This window comes from Hypanus sabinus, chromosome 4 (assembly GCF_030144855.1).
Source record: "Hypanus sabinus isolate sHypSab1 chromosome 4, sHypSab1.hap1, whole genome shotgun sequence".
Lineage (NCBI taxonomy): Eukaryota > Metazoa > Chordata > Chondrichthyes > Myliobatiformes > Dasyatidae > Hypanus > Hypanus sabinus.
The window spans coordinates 158,541,008-158,559,358 of record NC_082709.1 but is presented as its reverse complement, the minus strand read 5'-3'; the positions used below and the strand labels follow the sequence as shown (position 1 = coordinate 158,559,358).

Genomic DNA, 18,351 nt, shown 5'->3' with positions numbered 1-18,351 from the left:
CAGATATACACAACTAAATCAGTGATATTCTCAGATGTTTCAGGGACGTGGATGCAACATTCCTGGCCAATGGTTGAGCACATATTACCCATCTTGGCCAACAGGAAGTCCTGTGCTTTTCAATTTTGAAGGTCCACAGTGTTTTTGTCACCATTTCTGCAGTAACGTCACTGATGGCCTGGCACATATCATGTAGCACAATGGCTGTGTCAGCAAACAGCTTCTCCAACACTGACATCATATTGATGTTCTCATGAGTGTCTAGAATGGGAATACTACAGACTCCGTAGACCTTCTACGGCAGCCCTTTACAGCAGGATGAAGAGAGAATGTGGGCAGGTGGTTCATATATGCCACTATGTAGGCCGAATAAAAACTACCCTCCATGACTTTGGTTCAGGCCGAATATCCGTTTTTAAAAAGGTAACCCTGGGAGCCAATGGTAGTTCTGGCAGCCACACACTCAACAGGTAGCTTTAATAGGATTCAGAGGGTCACTAGAGGTGTAAACGTCGCACGTGCTGTTACCTAATATTGCTGTTACTTTGATGCACACCTCAAGACATACAAGAACACGCTGGCCACGAAAGCTAGCCATCCCCCCACAGGTGAGCAGCCACTGTCTGTAACAGCAGCAGATGTGAGCAGGAGTCTGCAGAAGAGTCAACCCCCATCGGGCAGCTGGGCAAGACAACACCCCAGGCCGAGTGCTCGGGGAGTGTGAACACCAGCTCACTGGCACGTTCAACACTTCACTCAGCCAGGCTACTGTCCCGACAAGTTTCAAATCAGCTACCATCCTCCCTGTATCAAAGAACTCTACATGTGCAGAAGCAAATGACCAGTGTCCAGTGGCACTGATGCCAATAATCATGAAGTGCTTTGAATAGCTGATAATGGCACATATCAAAAACACCATTCCTGTTACACTGGACACTCACCAATATACTTACTAACAGAAATGCTGCACGACAGATGTTCTAGCATCTGTCAATCATCTGGCCCTGACACTCCTGGGAAACAAGGTCACTGATGTCAGAATACTGTTTTTGGATTTCAGTTCAGCGTTCAATACTACTGTCCCACAGACCGTGGTGAACGAACCCCTTCTCAGTCGAACCACAGCACTGTGCAAATGGGTGTTGGACTTCCTCACAAAAAGACCTCAGAAAATCAGGATGCACAACCACTCCTCCCTCCCAATCTTCCTCAACATGGGTGCCCTCAGGGATGTGTGTGCACAAGATAGCATAACCAAACACCCAAGCAATCACATCAAGCTTACTGATGATACGCCACTGGTGGGGTTCATCACCAACAACAATGAGATGGCCTACAGAGAGAAGGTGGAAGAACTCAAGGCCTGGTGCCAGACAGATAACATCTTTCTTAATGTCAATAAGGCAAAGGAGATGGTTAGCAATTCCAGGAGAACTCACAAACCTCACTGTGACCTTTACATTGGCAGCACAACAGTGGAACAGTGGAAACTGTGAGCAGTTTTAAACTCTTTGGGACTGCTTGGGACGGAAACTGCATTGCAGCAGACAGAAAGGCTCAACATGTAATCAAAACTGTCCAACACATCACTGGCACCAGCCTACCCATCACCAAGAACATATCAGAGGTGCCAGAAAAGAGCCAGGAACATCATGAAGGATCCCACCCATGAACTATTTGTCCCATTCCCATCAGGGAGGAGACTAATTTGCATCCACGGTTAGGGCCACCAGAGTTAAAAACAGTTATTCTCCCCAAGCAGTAGAACAACACCTTCACCCACTAACTCCACCACTACTTTTGGAGAGGATCAGAACGGGAGTACGGCGGGAGCCATCTTGAATTTTTCTTATTCTCATCGGAGTTATAGAGGCGGGACTGCGCAGGCATGTGATGGCGGGCAGTGGAGCGGGGAAGATTTTAAAAGGAACACAGCCTTATACAGCGGGCAGCATCATTTGCGGGCAGCAGAGTGAGCTGGGAGCAGAGTGAAGGCTTAAGGGCTTGGGCTCAACGGGCTTTGGTGGAAGCGGGTTAGGCGAGGTAGGTTCAGGTTTCAGTTTTTCCTGTTATTTGAGGAAAGGGGAAGTATGAGTGTGAGGGCAGCTTGTTGCTCTCGGTGTCAGAGGTGGGAGGTCCTGGAGTCTCCTAGCCTCCCGGAAATCCACATCTGCGCCAGGTGCGTCGAACTGCAGTTCCTAAGGGACCGTGTTAGGGAACTGGAGCTGCAGCTCGATGACCTTCATCTGGTCAGGGACAGTGAGAAGTTGATAGAGAGAAGTTACAGGCAGGTGGTCACACCAGGACCACGGGAGGCAGACAGGTGGGTCACAGTCAGGAGGGGGAAGGGGAAGAATCAGGTACTAGAGAGTACCCCAGTGGCTGTACCCCTTAACAATAAGTACTCCTGTTTGAGTACTGTTGGGGGGGACAGCCTACCTGGGGGAAGCAACAGTGGCCAGGCCTCCAGCACAGAGGATAGCCCTGTAGCTCAGAAGGGTAGGGAAAGGAAGAGGTAGTAATAGGGGACTCAATAGGTAGGGGGCCAGATGGGCAATTCTGTAGACGCGATCAGGAGACCTCAATGGTAGTTTGCCTCCCTGGTGCCAGGGTTCGGGATGTTTCTGATCACGTCCAAGATATCCTGAAGTGGGAGGGTGAGGAGCCAGAGGTCGTGGTACATATAGGTACCAATGACATAGGTAGGAAAAGGGAAGAGGTCCTGAAAGGACAATATAGGGAGTTAGGAAGGCAGTTGAGAAGAAGGACCACAAAGGTAGTTATCTCAGGATTACTGCCTGTGCCATGTGACAGTGAGAGTAGCAATGGAATGAGGTGGAGGATAAATGCATGGCTGAGGGATTGGAGCAGGGGGCAGGGATTCAAGTTTCTGGATCATTGGGACCTCCTTTGGGGCAGGTGTGACCTGTACAAAAAGGACAGGTTACACTTGAATCCTAGGGGGACCAATATCCTGGTGGGGAGATATGCTCGGGATACTGGGGAGACTTTAATCTAGAATGGTTGGGGGGTTGGAATCAATTTGAAGAGACTAGGAGAGAGAAGGTTAGTTCACAAATAGAGGAAGCTAGTAGACCGTGTGTGAGGGAAGATAGTCAGGTGATAGAGAAGGGGAGCGCTCAGACCGAAGATGTAGGGGAGATGGAAGAAGAAGATAATAAAGTTGATCGCATCGTTAGGGATAAACAGAGAGGAAGAGGTGGAGAGTTTCTTAAATGCATCAATTTTAACGCTAGGAGCATTGTAAGAAAGGTGGATGAGGTTAGAGCATGGATTGATACCTGGAAATATGACGTTGTAGCTATTGGTGAAACATGGTTGCAGGAGGGGTGTGATTGGCAACTAAATATTCCTGGATTTCGTTGCTTCAGATGTGATAGAAATGGAGGGGCAAGAGGAGGAGGTGTTGCATTGCTTGTCTGAGAAAATATTACAGTGGTGCTTTGGCAGGGTAAATTAGGGGGCTCATCTAGGGAGGCTATTTGGGTGGAATTGAGGAATGAGAAAGGTGTAGTAACACTTATAGGAGTGTATTATAGACCACCTAATGGGGAGCGAGAATTGGAGGAGTAAATTTGTAAGGAGATAGCAGATATCTGTAGTAAGCACAAGGTTGTGGGAGATTTTAATTTTCCACACATAGAGTGGGAAGCCCAATCTGTAAAAGGGCTGGATGGTTTGGAGTTTGTAAAATGTGTGCAGGATAGTTTTTTGCAGCAATACATAGAGGTACCAACTAGAGAAGGGGCAGTGTTGGATCTCCTGTTAGGGAATGAGATAGGTCAGGTGACGGACGTATGTGTTGGGGAGCACTTCGGGTCCAGTGATCACAATACCATTAGTTTCAATACAATTATAGAGAAGTATAGGACTGGACCCTGGGTTGAGATTTTTGATTGTAGAAAGGCTAACTTTGAGGAGATGTGAAAGGATTTAGAAGGAGTGGATTGGGACAATTTGTTTTATGGGAAGGATGTAATAGAGAAATGGAGGTCATTTAAAGGTGAAATTTTGAGGGTACAGAATCTTTACGTTCCTGTTAGGTTGAAAGGAAAGATTAAAAGTTTGAGAGTGCCATGGTTTTCAAGGGATATTGGAAACTTGGTTCAGAAAAAGAGGGAGATCTACAATATAGGCACCATGGAATAAATGAGGTGCTTGAGGAATATAAAGAATGTAAAAAGAATCTTAAGAAACAAACTAGAAAAGCTAAAAGGAGATACGAGGTTACTTTGGCAAGTAAAGTGAAAATAAATCCAAAGGGTTTCTACAGTTATATTAATAGCAGAAGGATAGTGAGGGATAAAATTGGGCCCTTAGAGAATCAGAGTGGACAGATATGTGTGGAGCCGAAAGAGATGGGGGAGATTTTGAACAATTTCTTTTTTTCGGTATTCACTAAGGAGAAAGATATTGAATTGTGTAAGGTAAGGGAAACAAGTAGGGAAGTTATGGAAACTATGACAACTAAAGAGGGAGGAAGTACTGGCACTTTTAAGGGATATAAAAGTGGATAAAGCTACGGATCCTGACAGGATATTCCCTAGGACCTTGAGGGAGGTTAGTGTAGAAATAGCAGGGGCTCTGACAGAAATATTTCATATGTCATTAGAAACAGGGATGGTACCAAAGGATTGGCGTATTGCTCATGTGGTTCCATTGTTTAAAAAGGGTTCTAAGACTAAACCTAGCAATTATTGGCCAACGCACACAAAATGCTGCTGGAACACAGCAGGCCAGGCAGCATCTATAGGGAGAAGTGCTGTCGACGTTTCAGGCTGAGACCCTTCATCAGGACTAACCAAAAGGAAAGATAGTAAGAGATTTGAAAGTAGTGGGAGGAGGGGGAAATGCGAAATGATAGGAGAAGACCGGAGGGGGTGGGATGAAGCCAAGCTGGAAAGCTGATTGGCAAAAGTGATACAGAGCTGGAGAAGGGAAAGGATCATGGGACACGAGGCCTCAGGAGAAAGAAAGGAGCGCTGGAAGCACCAGAGAGAGATAGAGAACAGGCAAACAACTAAATATGTCAGGGATGGGGTAAGAAGGGGAGGAGGGGCATTAACAGAAGTTAGAGAAGTCAATGTTCATGCCATCAGGTTGGAGACTATTGACGTCAGTGGTGGGTAAATTAATGGGGAGTATTCTTAGAGATGGTATATATAATTAGCTGGGTAGACAGGGTCTGATTACAAATAGTCAGCATGGATTTGTGCGTGGAAGGTCATGTTTGACAAATCTTACTGGATTTTTTGAAGAGGTTACGATGAAAGTTGATAAGGGTAAAGCAGTGGATATTGTCTATATGGACTTCAGTAAGGCCTTTGACAAGGTTCCACACGGAAGGTTAGTTAGGAAGCTTCAATCGTTAGGTATTAATATTGAAGTAGTAAAATGGATTCAATAGTGGCTGGATGGGAGATGCCAGAGAGTAGTGGTGAATAACAGTTTGTCAGGTTGGAGGCCGGTGACTAGTGGTGTGCCTCAGGGATCTGTATTGGATCCAGTGTTGTTTGTCATATACATTAATGATCTGGATAATGGGTGGTAAATTGGATTAGTAAGTATGCAGATGATACTAAGTTAGGAGGCGTTGTGGATAATGAAGTAGGTTTTCAAAGCTTGCAGAGAGATTTAGGCCAGTTAGAAGAGTGGGCTGAACGATGGCAGATGGAGTTTAATGCTGATAAGTGTGAGGTGCTACATTTTGGTAGGAATAATCCTAATAGCACATTCATTGTAAATGGTAGGGCATTGAAGAATGCAGTAGAACAGAGTGATCTAGGAATAATAGTGCATAGTTCCCTGATGGTGGAATCTCATGTGGATAGGGTGGTGAAGAAAGCTTTTGATATGCTGGCCTTTATAAATCAGAACATTGAGTATAGGGGTTGGGATGTAATGTTAAAATTGCACAAGGCATTGGTAAGGCTGAATTTGGAGTATTGTGTACAGTTCTGGTCACCAAATTATAGGAAAGATGTCAACAAAATAGAGAGAGTACAGAGAAGATTTACTAGAATATTACCTGGGTTTCAGCACCTAAGTTATAGGGAAAGGTTGAACAAGTTAGGTTTTTATTCTTCGGAGAGTAGAAGGTTGAGGGGGGACTTGACAGAGGTATTTAAAATAATGAGGGGGATAGATCGAGTTGACATAGATAGGCTTTTTTCCATTGAGAGTAGGGGAAATTCAAACAAGAGGACATGATTTGAGAGTTAGGGGCAAAGGTTTAAGGGTAACACAAGGGGGAATTTCTTTACTCAGAGAGTGGTAGCTGTGTGGAATGAGCTTCCAGCAGAAGTGGTAGAGGCAGGTTCGGTATTATCATTCAAAGTAAAATTGTATAGGTATATAGATAGGAAAGGAATGGAGGGTTATGGGCTGAGTGCAGGCCAGTGGGACTAGGTGAGTGTAAGCGTCGGCACAGACTAGAAGGACCGAGATGGCTTGTTTCCAAGCTGTAATTGTTATATGGTTACTTTATTTGCCTCAGTCACCTTATGGACATACAATCAATTGATGTATATAAGCTATCATATGTGTTTATACTTACAGTGAAGTTTTAAGTTATTACTATTATGTTCTTTATGTTTTGTGTGTTTTTTTTTGTGCTGCATTAGATCTGGAGTAACAATTATTTCGTTCTCCTTACGCTTGTTTATGGGAAATGTCGTTAAACAATCCTCAATCTTGAATCTAATGGTGGTTGAAATAATAGACCACTGTTATGCTTATGAGGCAGCTTTAGATCAGAGGGCTTATGCAGTCCATTGTAGGAAGGTTCATACTATCCTTTAACACAGTTGTATTGGCAAGAGTAACTTCCATGGACAGTGTAGTCGTGTGCTCCCTTCACAGCTCCTGTAATTCACTCTGATTCAAGGGTGTAGTCTGCATTGCTAAACCACTTTCTGAATATATGGACCCTTTAGAACACACCCAATGATATGACCGGTTAGTACACAACACATATTTATAACTAAGATGAAGTGTCAGGAGGTAGTTTTGTACTTGGGCAGTAAACAGATGCACAGGCTATTCGAAGCTTATAACATATAGTCAAATGCAATGTTGGCAATTATTTCAAGTGGAATAGAATATAAAAGCAAAGAGATAATGTTGAGATTTTATAAGACACTAGTCAGGCCACACTTGGAGTATTGTCAATAGTTCTAGGCACCATATCTCAGAAAGGATATGTTATCATTGGAGAGAGTCCAGATGAGGTTCACAAGGATTTTTCCAGAAATAAAAGGGTTTGAGGAGCATTTGGCAGTTTGGGCCCGTACTCAGTGGAAATTAGAAGCATGCAAGGGGATCTCATTGAAAACTACCGAATATTGAAAGGACTAGATAGGGTGGATGTGGAGAGGATGTTTCCTGTGGTGGGGGTATCCAGCCCAGAGGACATAGTCTCAGAATTGACAAGTGACCCTTTAGAACAGAGGAAAAGAGGGATTTTTTTTAGCTGAACAGTAATAAATCCCTGGATTGCTTTGCCATAGACTGTGGTGGAGGCCAAGTCTGTGCATATATTTAAGGCGGAAGTTGATAGTTTCCTAATCAGTCAGGGCGTCAAAGGATGTGGTGAGAAGGCAGGTGTATAGGGCTGAGTGGGATCTGGGATCAGCCTTGATGGAATGGCAGAGTAGACCTGATAAGCTGAATGGCCTAATTCAGCTCCTATGTCTAATGGTCTTATAATCAAGAAAACACACCAATGCCTCTATTTCATCAGAAGGCTTAAGAAATTTGCCATATCCCTTTGAATCTCACATCGTTTTATAGATGAACCATAAAATGCATCCTATCCAGATGCATTGAGGCCTGGTACAACAACTGCTGTGACTGACACTGCAAGAAACTGCAAGGAGTTGTGGATCAGCTGAACATATCCGGAAAACCATTCTCCCCTCCATGGGCTTCTTTACAATCCTTGCTGCCTTATAATCAACAAGCACCCGACATAATCAAAGGCCCCATCCACCTAGACGTTCTCTCTCCTCTGACGTAGATACAATAGTCTGAAAGCATGTACAACCAGGCTGAAGGACAACTTTCATCCTGCTGTTATAAACTAATTGAATGTCTCACTAGTACAATAAGATGGACTCTTGAACTCATAACTAAAGACTTTCACCTTATCGTCTGTTTGCACGCCACTTTATCTGTAACTGTAACACTTCACTCTGCATTCTGTTATTGTGTTCCCCTTGTGCTGCCTCAATGCACAAATGTGATGATCTGCCAAATATTGGACTAGACAAGTGCAGAACACTAAGCATAACGAAAGGTGCAATAGATCTAGTAGAATATAAAACAGAGCAGCAGGATACAGTACAACTGATTGATAAATATGAAACATACAAGTATCTGGGATATCAACAAGCAAAGTAAATGGATCATAGTGCGATAAGAGGAAAACTTCTGACAGAATTTACTTCAAGGCTTAAGAAAATCTTTCAAACAAAGCTTAAGAGTAAAAATATCACACAGACAATAAACATTTTCACTTTTCCCATATTAATGTATTCTTTTGGCATAATATCTTGGTCCAAAACTGATCTGGAAAATTTACAGAGAATAATAAGAAGGGAAATGACTACATTTAGAAAACACTATGTAGACTCAAACACACTTAGATTAATGCCAAGAGGAATCTGAAACAATCCAGCACATCACAGGATCCTGCAGCAGTTTAACTCAATCTGATTACTTACACAGGCACAAACAAGTTGCACACATCATTCACCAAAACCTTGCTCTAAAATACAAACTCATTAAAGACACCATTCCTTACCATAAATACAAGCCTGATCCAGTTTTAAACAGTCCTACTAATTATATTACAACTGATCCATTATTACAGATAGGACAATCCATACTAACCATCCCAATGAACAAGCAAGAAAAACTTAATTAATATAGCCACTCCAAACACATATTGCATATAGAAATCAATAAGTAAAAACACCAAAAATATGACAAATTAAAAAAACTGAAACTGGAAGACAATGGAATGTGAACAGGGTATACATTGTCCCATTAGTAACATCTACAACTGGAATCATCACAGAGTCACTGCACAATATCATTAAACAACTAGACGGACACAACAATATTTATGTAAATCTGCAACAATACTAAACACACTAAAATAGTCCAAAGGCAACACGAGTGAATCTGCAGATGCTGGAGATAAATAAAAACACAAAATGCTGGCAGAACTCAGCAGGCCAGACAGCATCTATCGGAGGAGGCAGTGACGATGTTTCTGGCTGAAACCCTTGATGAAACACGAAACACTCCTGATGAAGGGTTTCGGCCTGAAACGTCGTCACTACCTCCTCCCATAGATGCTGTCTGGCCTGCTGAGTTCTGCCAGCATTTTGTGTTTTTAAAATAGTCTAAATGTGCTTAGCAATTGAGAAATGAGCATGTACAAAAGAAAATCTGCAGATGCTGGGAATCCAAGCAACAAACACAAATGCTGGAGGAACTCAACAGGCAAGGCAGCATCTGTGGGAAAATGTACAGTCGATATTTTGGGTGGAATCCCTTTTGGCAGGACTGGAGAAAAAAAAGCTGAGGAGTAGATTTTAAAGATGGGGGAGGGGAGAGAGAAACGCCAGGTGGTAGGTGAAACCTGGAGGGGGAGGGATAAAGTAAAGAGATGGGGTTGATTGGTGAAGGAGACAGAAGGCCATGGAAGAAAGAGAAAGGGGGAAGGTCCCAGGGGAGACGATGAGTGGGCATGGAAACAAGGTGAGAGAGGGAAAAGGGGGTGGGAAATGGAGAAGGGAGTGGGGAGGCATTATCAGAAGTTTGAGAAATCGATGTTCATGCCATCAAGTTGGAGGCTACCCAAACGGAACACAATGTATTGTTCCTCCAACCTCAGTGTGGCCTCATCCCGACAGTGGAGGAGGCCATGGATGGACATATCGGAATGGGAATGGGAAGTGGAATCAAAATGAGTGGCAACTGAGGAGATTCCGCTTGTTCAGGTGGACGGAGTGTAGATGCTCGGCGAAACGGTCTCTCAATCTACGTCGAGTCTCACCGATGTACAGGAGGCGGCACCGGGAGCCCCAAACACGGTAAATGACCCCAGCAGACTCACAGGTGAAGTGCCGCCTCACCCGGAATGACTGTTTAGGGCCCTGGATGGTAGTAAAGGAGGAGGTGTAGAGGCAGGTGTAGCACTTGTTCCGCTTGCAAGAGTAACTGCCAGGAGGGAAAGGAGTGTGCTTGGCTTTGGCCATGCTCGTACCTCATGCTCCTACAACAATGATAATAATAATAACAACATGGAACTTAACTGATTTCCATCCCAGAAATCTACAATACTTTGGGTTATTGAACTTCCTAGTGACTAGTCACAATGCAAACTTTGCAAATCCAATGACTATAACTATGGAGATGCTGACTAATACATCAGTAACATGGCTTCAGTGCTGTTCGTTGTGGGTTACTATGCAACACTGTGTATGAAGTTATGAAGGCAGAGGTGGGGTGAATGTGCAGGTGCATTTCCCGGAGCTGCAGAACCAAGAACTAGAGGGCGGACGTTTAGGGTTCTGTAGAAAGAGGAACGGTTAAAGTGTGAGTACCTTTAAAGCAAGAAGGATGGGATTTAATGGGAACCTGGGGGAGGGGGCACATTTTTCAGCCAGTGAGTGATGAGTGTTTGAAATGAGCTGCTAGAGGATGTGGTTGTGGCACATTACAACATTTAGAGTACGTTGTCGGAAACATGTTTTTTAACGGGCCAATCAGGGGCAAGTGGGACCAGCGTAGATGAGAATCTTGCTCCGCATTAACCAGCTGGGCCGAAGGATATCTTTATACCATGACTCAAAGTAACAATTGTGTCGCTCCCCACTGATGCAAAGTGACGCTCGTATCTCTCAGTGCTGGCGGCTGCACAGTCGCGCCCATTGATTCTGACATTCAGGCAAAATAAAACTTCGAAGGACTATTGTTTGAAATATTTATGCGTTGCTTGTCTTGGGCAAGGAGGTTCACTCGGCGAGTTTTACAATTATTAATAGGTAGATTCATAAAGAATAATGCAAAATAAGTTTTGTTGGCAAAAACGACGTTTTCGGGGAACCATAGTCCAACAAAAGGTGAACATTTTTAACCGTTCCTCCTTCTACAGATGCCTCTTGATGAGAATTTCAAACAGGATTACAAACACCCAGATTTAGATCGCCCATCCGGATGAAAATAAAGTGAGAAAACCAGGAAACAGCGCGCTCCCTCACCTTTCGATGCAGCCAGGAAACCATCAGAGTATCTTTCTCTTAGACAAAAGCAGCGAACTATAAACACGACAAACTCTAGAGATGCTGGAATCTAACGCAACACGCAAAATATCGGAGAAACTCTGCATGTCAGCAACATCAATGGAAATAAACGGACAGTCGACCTCTCGGACCGAGGAAACGGGCATGCGCGTTACAACTGGAAGCCCGTAAATGCCCGGGAGTTCTAGACTTGCCGATATGGACGAACAACCTAAATTTAAAAAGGGTTATATCCAGCGTTCGCTATTCGTGTTTTTGATGTTGTTAACTCTGACACTGGTCTGTCTAACCCTGCAGAATACAAAGGTGTGTATGATGGTAAAAGTAAAATACTCAGTGAAAAGCAGTTGCGACCATCGTTTGAAGTGATTGTGTTTAAGCGAGTGCGCGTCTCCTGTTGAACACCCGTTTTACAGGGAAATGATTAAAATGATCACAATCTGTTGCTCATCCATCCTCTTCTCCTTCTACTGGCAACTCAAGACTTTAACCTATACTCTCTTTAACCATCCTGTGCGCACGGACACTCAAACTGTTGGTGCAGTTTGGGTACATCGTCGTTTTCGCTCATTACCAACCCTGCAAGTAGACACGGGTATCTGCTGTGCCTTCCCACTTCCTTCCCTTCAACTGTGGATCTACACACAGAGCAACGGAGAAATGATTAAGCTGCGCCTTCATAGCATTGAAACGGCTATTTTAAATCACTTTTTACTAAACTGTAAAAGTTTATTTACATCATCAGGTACAGACATTCAGTATTTACAAGACAGTAAGTATACTCAGATCAAAATATGGTTACTACCGTCTATAAAACCGTCAATACCCCGTGCCGTGGGGGCACCGTTCCCGGAAGTCTCTCATTGTACCGCGTGCTCCCTCCCCAAGAACAGCCGGAAGCGAACAAATCCTCAGAAGAGGGGCACGGGGCGGGCAATCTGCCTGGGTAGCGTCTTCCATTTTCAGCCGCTTCGACACATAAATGGCCAACTTGGCCAGGCCCACGAGCATTCCCACCCCCTTCCGAACTGGGTGCCAGTAGATGAGGAACGCGGAACTAGAGGGCAACGAGAACCTCAGCAGCAGCCCCTTGAGAAACTAACAGAGAGGCTGCAATCTCCCCCGTTCCGTGTACGCGTGGTTCACTGACTGTTCCCGTCTACAGAGTGGACAGGTGAACCTGCTCAGAAACCTGTTGTGCGGCACTGCCCGATACAACACCTTCCACCCCAGCTCCCCAATGTACAGTCCTTGTGACTGGTGTCCTCGGGTGTATTTAAATAGCAAACGACCAGAATTTGAAATATAATCTGTTCCTTCTGATTTTTTGTTGTTACGTTCAGCCAGTAATGGAATTGAGAACAATGGTGAAGTATAATTGTACCAACGAATCGATGTCCACAGATCTCCCGCTGCCCAGTTTTCTGCAGAAATGGAGTTTAGCAATCTCTACGGTTGGAAATTGTTACTTTAATTAGAGCCATTATGGATACAAATCGTACTGCTGTCCACGGGTGCTCTGCATGCCCTGACAAAGCGTTCTGTTCAGCACTGAAAGTGAGCATTAACAGCTCACCTGACCTGTAGTGGGGCACAGCGGACAATCCCACTTTGCTGCATAGGCTGATCTAACAGAATCTTTGAACAATGTTCAGCAGTTTTCACTTCTTTGTTTTCAGTTCATTAACTGTGGATAATGCGAAATTCAGTTCCTCCTTTAGTTAGCTTCGGGCGCTGAGTGGATAAATTCACTGTATAGGAATAAATTGTAAGCATTTTTATTAATTTAGTTTATCTCTTGTTTTTAGATATCATGCTAGAAAGTGTCAGGTAGAGCCTTTCTCACTGAAGTATACACTCAGTGGCCATTTTATTGGGTACAGGAAGTGTGAGTGTATTTTCATGATCTTCTGCTGCTGGCGCTCTTTTGCACACCACTGTTGTAATCCACAGGTATTTGAATTACTGTCACCTTCCTGTAAACTTGAACCAATCTGGCCATTCTCCTCTGACCTCTCTTACTAACAAGGTGTGTTCACCCACAGAACTGCATTAACAAGGTGTACATGTGTACCTAATGAGGTGGCTTCTGAGGGCGTTTATAATGCTGTGAACACTAGATGATAATTCTGTGATTAGAACTATGTTTTCTAATGATTCCCGACTTGATATTGAACATGAAAAAAATGTGGATGTGATGATGTTAAAAAGTATATTCATGAATGTTTTTGCTTTCCGTAGTTCGAGCAATTTTCAACTTCCAGAGGAAAGCCCAAAAATCCAGCTCCAAAAAGTAATTCCACAACACAGCAGGAAGGGACAACGGAGGAGATCGATTGGGTACATGGGCTGGTGAAGATTGGCTATCAGTATCACAGCTTCACTCCTGAAGAAAGATTGGAGGGTTCAGCCTTGATGAAATTCATTGAATGGCCAAAGCCTCCCAATGCTGAAGTTCCCTTTCAGAAAAGCAGTGACCCATCACATACTTGCTTTGTTATTTTAAATTCTAGCAAGACTTTCTATGTGGGAGATCAGTTACAGGTGATGGTGCGTATGTACGATTTTGAAGGAAATCCAAAGCAATATGGGGGTGACTACCTCCAAGCCAGGATCCACACTCCAGAGTTGAAGGCTGGTTCAGCAGGAACGGTTATAGATCATCAAAATGGATATTACTATATAAATTTTAATTTATCCTGGGCGGGAAAAGTCCAAGTGTCTGTTTCGTTGGTTCATCCCAGTGAAGGGATCCAAATATTAAAAAGGCTACGTGAAGAACGACCAGATAGAGTGTATTTGAAATGTACTTTCAAAGCTGGGGATGTTTCCGAGACTACAGTATGCAGTCTGTTTTTGCCTGAAACTAAACCACTCTGCAATTTTACTGATCTCAGGGCAGGGGAGCCCTGGTTCTGTTACAAACCAAAGAAGCTTTCCTGTTCTTCTCACATAAATTATGCTGTAGGAGGATATGCAAAGAATGTTATAATTGGAGAAGAAAGACGTTTTTTTCAAAGGTTACGTACATTTTCTTTTTTTGAAATTCGAAGTCAAAATGTGTTTAATATCAAAGTGTGTTTACGATATACAACCTTGAGATTAATCTCCGTACAGACAGCCACAAAACAAAGTAACCCAATAGAACCCATTAAAAAATGACAAACACCCAATGTGCAGAAAAATAACAAATCATGCAAACACTTGAAGTTCCCGAAATAAGTCCACAGCCACAAAGCCAGTCATCACTGCAGCCGATTAGTTGCAGGGCACAGCGTCAGCGAGGCCAGTTGTACTGGCCTGCCCCTCATCTCCAGCCCTGATATCCTGACCTTTTTAATTTGGCCTGGCGTTTAAGCTGTGCAAGCCTCAGGTCATTCTTCGCTCTTTTGTCAGGGCCCCTCCGGATCGATACGCTCTTTGGTCTGGACTCCACCTCCTCAATTCAGCCCGTACCCAGCCCTTCCAATTAGGTCCGGCACTTAAATTGTTCAAACCCCAGTCCTGCCATGGGTCTGTATGTCTCACCTTGGTTCTGTCACTTCGAATCATCTCCAGGTTTGCTCCAGGTACCACTGCCTTGATTTGGCTCATAAATGCCATGTCACAACCGCCCTGCACCTTCCAATCTTCAGTTTACACTGCAAGGGAAGTTATAATCTATTGATTGCAATGTTCATTTTCCATAAAAAGTGTTAATAATGACTTATTTAATAGATTTTTTAAAGAGCAAACACGAGGAAATCTGCAGATGCTGGAAATTCAAACAACAACACACACAAAATGCTGGTGGAACACAGTAGGCCAGGCAGCATCTATAGGTAGAAGCACTGACGACGTTTCATCAGAAACTTCACCAGTTTCATCAGTGACTTCACCTGTGCTGTCTTGTTATTTTGTTATTGCCATTTTTCAGTATTTTCTGGGTTTGTTTCTGATTTGTATCTAACCTACACTGTTTGTTGCTTTGAATTTCCATTCATTTTGTTTCTACATTTGGAGTTCTAATTCACTTAAGAAGTTTCAGTTGCTCCAGTTTGCTGGTGCTGGTTGTTAGGTTTAATTACTATAAATTATCTCTATGCTGGTAGGAGAATTGGGGGAAGATTTGATAAATATCTGAAAAGAACAGGTAAAAGGACAGTAAGAGAGACAATAGACAGTAGGTGCTGGAGTACACCATTCAGCCCTTCTAGCTAGCAGCACCATTCACTATGATCATGGCTGATCATACACAATCAGTACCCTGTTCCTGTCCTCTCCCCATATCCCTTGACCCCGCTATCTATAAGAGCTCTATCTAACTCTCTCTTGAATGCATCCAGAGACTTGGTCTCCACTGCCTTCTGGGGCAGAGCATTCCACATATCCACCACTCTCTGAGTGAAAAAGTTTTTCCGCATCTCTGTTCTAAATTGCCTACCCCTTATTCTTAAACTGTGACCTCTAGTTCTGGACTCACCCATCAGCGGAAACATGCTTCCTGTCTCCAGCGTGTCCAATCCCTTAATAATCTTACATATTTCAATCAGATCCCCTCTCATCCTTCTAAATTCCTGTGTATACGAGCCCAGTTGCTCCAATCTTTCAACATATGACAGTCCCACCATTCCAGGAATTAACCTTGTGAACCTACTCTGCACTCCCTCAATAACAAGAATGGCCTTCCTCAAATTTGGAGACCAAAACTGCACACAATACTCCAGGTGGGGTCTCACCAGGGCCCTGTACAGCTGCAGAAGGACCTCTTTACTCCTATACTCAATTCCTCTTGTTATAAAGGCCAGCATGCCATTAGCTTTCTTCACTGCCTGCTGTACCTGCATGCTTGCTTTCATTGACTGATGTACAAGAACACCTAGATCTCATTGTACTTCCCCTTTTCCTAACTTGACTCCATTTAGATAGTAATCTGCCTTCCTGTTCTTGCCACCAAAGTGGATAACCTCACATTTATCCACATTTAACTGCATCTGCCATACATTTGCCCACTCACCCAACCTGTCCAAGTCACCCTGCATTCTCATAACATCCTCCTGACATTTCACACTGCCACCCAGCTTTGTGTCATCAGCAAATTTGCTAATGTTACTTTTAATCCCTTCATCTAAATCATGAATGTATATCGTAAACAGCTGCGGTCCCAGCACTGAACCTTGTGGTACCCCACTGGTCACAGCCTGCCATTCCAAAAGGGACCCATTAATTGCTACTCTTTGTTTCCTGTCAGCCAGCCAATTTTCAATCCATGTCAGTACTCTGCCCCCATACCATGTGCCCTAATTTTGCCCACTAATCTCCTTTGTGGGACTTTAGCAAAAGCTTTCTGGAAGTGGAATTGCTCCAAGGACTGGCATAGGCTTGAAATATGAAATGAAATATGAAATTGTTTCTTTCTGTGTTGTAAGAAAAGATCTAAAAATGATCTACAATTTTTCTGCCTCCTGTATAACTGCTTTATTTTCCTTTGCAGTCTTTGTCATCCTCTGCTTGCTTTCAAATATATTTGCAATGTCAGTAAATATGGTTACACTACATTCAGTCCCTCTTCCTAAGCAACTTAAATTCAATGGAATATACTGTCATTCTGTCTGTACCACTGATGTGTTAGAGGTGGCCAACCAAAGTGATTCATTATCCTGACTGTTAATTAGTTGGTCCTCATGGCATAATCTATAATATGATATATATAATTAGGTACTTGCATTGTGTGATAACCTTTTATCAAATAACATCTGGAAATCCAAATACACAATTCTTGTTCTCCATTCACCCAGGGCAAGCCCTCTTCTCATTGTTACCATCAGGAAGGATGCCTGAAGCCACACACTCAGTGGTTCAGGAACAGCTTCTTCCCCTCTCCCATCAGATTTCTAAATGGACAATGAACCCATGAATACTACTTCACTTTTTTTATTATTTCTGTTTTGCACTTTTTAAATATATATACTTTCTGTAATTGATTCATTTTTTGCTATGTTTATCATGTATGAAGTTATACTGCTGCCACTAAGTTAACAAATTTCATGATATATGCTGATGATATTAAATCTGATTCTGAGCATTCTGCAGTGACTTCTGACATCATGGGGAAAATTCTGTAACCTGTTGATAGATGTTGCACTAAGTGTCTATTACTCGCTTCCTGAATTCTCTTTTCTTTAAATGGGGTTGTATTTATGCTTCTGTAAACCATAAGGCCTTTCCAGAATCTGGGGATATTGGAAAGTCGGGATCAATATCTTCACTATCTCTGCATCCACTTAGAACACAGAATAGTATATCTGAGGAAACGGTCCTTCAATGCACAATGTTCCTTCCATTCCCTGACTGTTCATGTATCTGTATCTGTATCTGTATCTGTATCATGTATCTTAAATGTTACCTTCATAGAACATAGCAGAACATACAGCAGAAGAAAAAGCCTTCTAACCCACAATGTTGCACTGAACCAGCAAAAAGCAAATGAAAGACTCCTGAACATTAATCTCTCCATGTCCATATCCCTCCAACTTCCTCACATTCACATGCCTATCCAAACGTCTCCTAAAAGCCTCTAATGTATTTACCTCTACCACTATCCAGGAAGTGCATTCCAGGCATCCACAACGAGTAAAAATACTTGCCACTCACATCCCTCTTGAATGTACCCCCTCTCACCTCAATGCATGTCCTCTGGTATTAGGCATTTCAACCACGGGAAACAGATACTTTTTCCACTCTATCTATGCCTCTCATAATCTATTAAACCTCTTTCAGATCTCCCCTCAGCCTCCAGCACTCAAGAAAACTGTCACCTCTCCTGGCACTTACAACTCTCTGTAAGAAATGTTTCTTCTTTTCTTGCTTTAAACTTTTCCCCATCTCACCATCAACTTTGACTATATACCTCTCTTCATTTTATATTCTATAATGTCACATTTCAGCCTCTGACATTCCAGGAAAAGCAGTCCAAGTTTATCCAATATCTCCTTATTGCAACAAAGACTCTCGCCGAAGGGTTTCAGCTTGAAAC

The 18,351-nt window shown here is 43.1% G+C and overlaps 1 protein-coding gene across 1 annotated transcript in view; it reads left to right on the top strand.

Moving 5' to 3' along the window:
* The first annotated feature begins 1,214 nt into the window (after positions 1-1,214).
* Positions 1,215-18,351, top strand: part of LOC132392182 (NXPE family member 3-like) — a 29,293-nt gene continuing 12,156 nt past the window's right edge. The window contains exons 1-2 of the mRNA XM_059966028.1: positions 1,215-1,415; positions 13,578-14,356. Of these exons, the coding sequence (XP_059822011.1) occupies positions 1,215-1,415; positions 13,578-14,356 (980 nt within the window). The remainder of the gene's footprint in view (positions 1,416-13,577; positions 14,357-18,351) is intronic.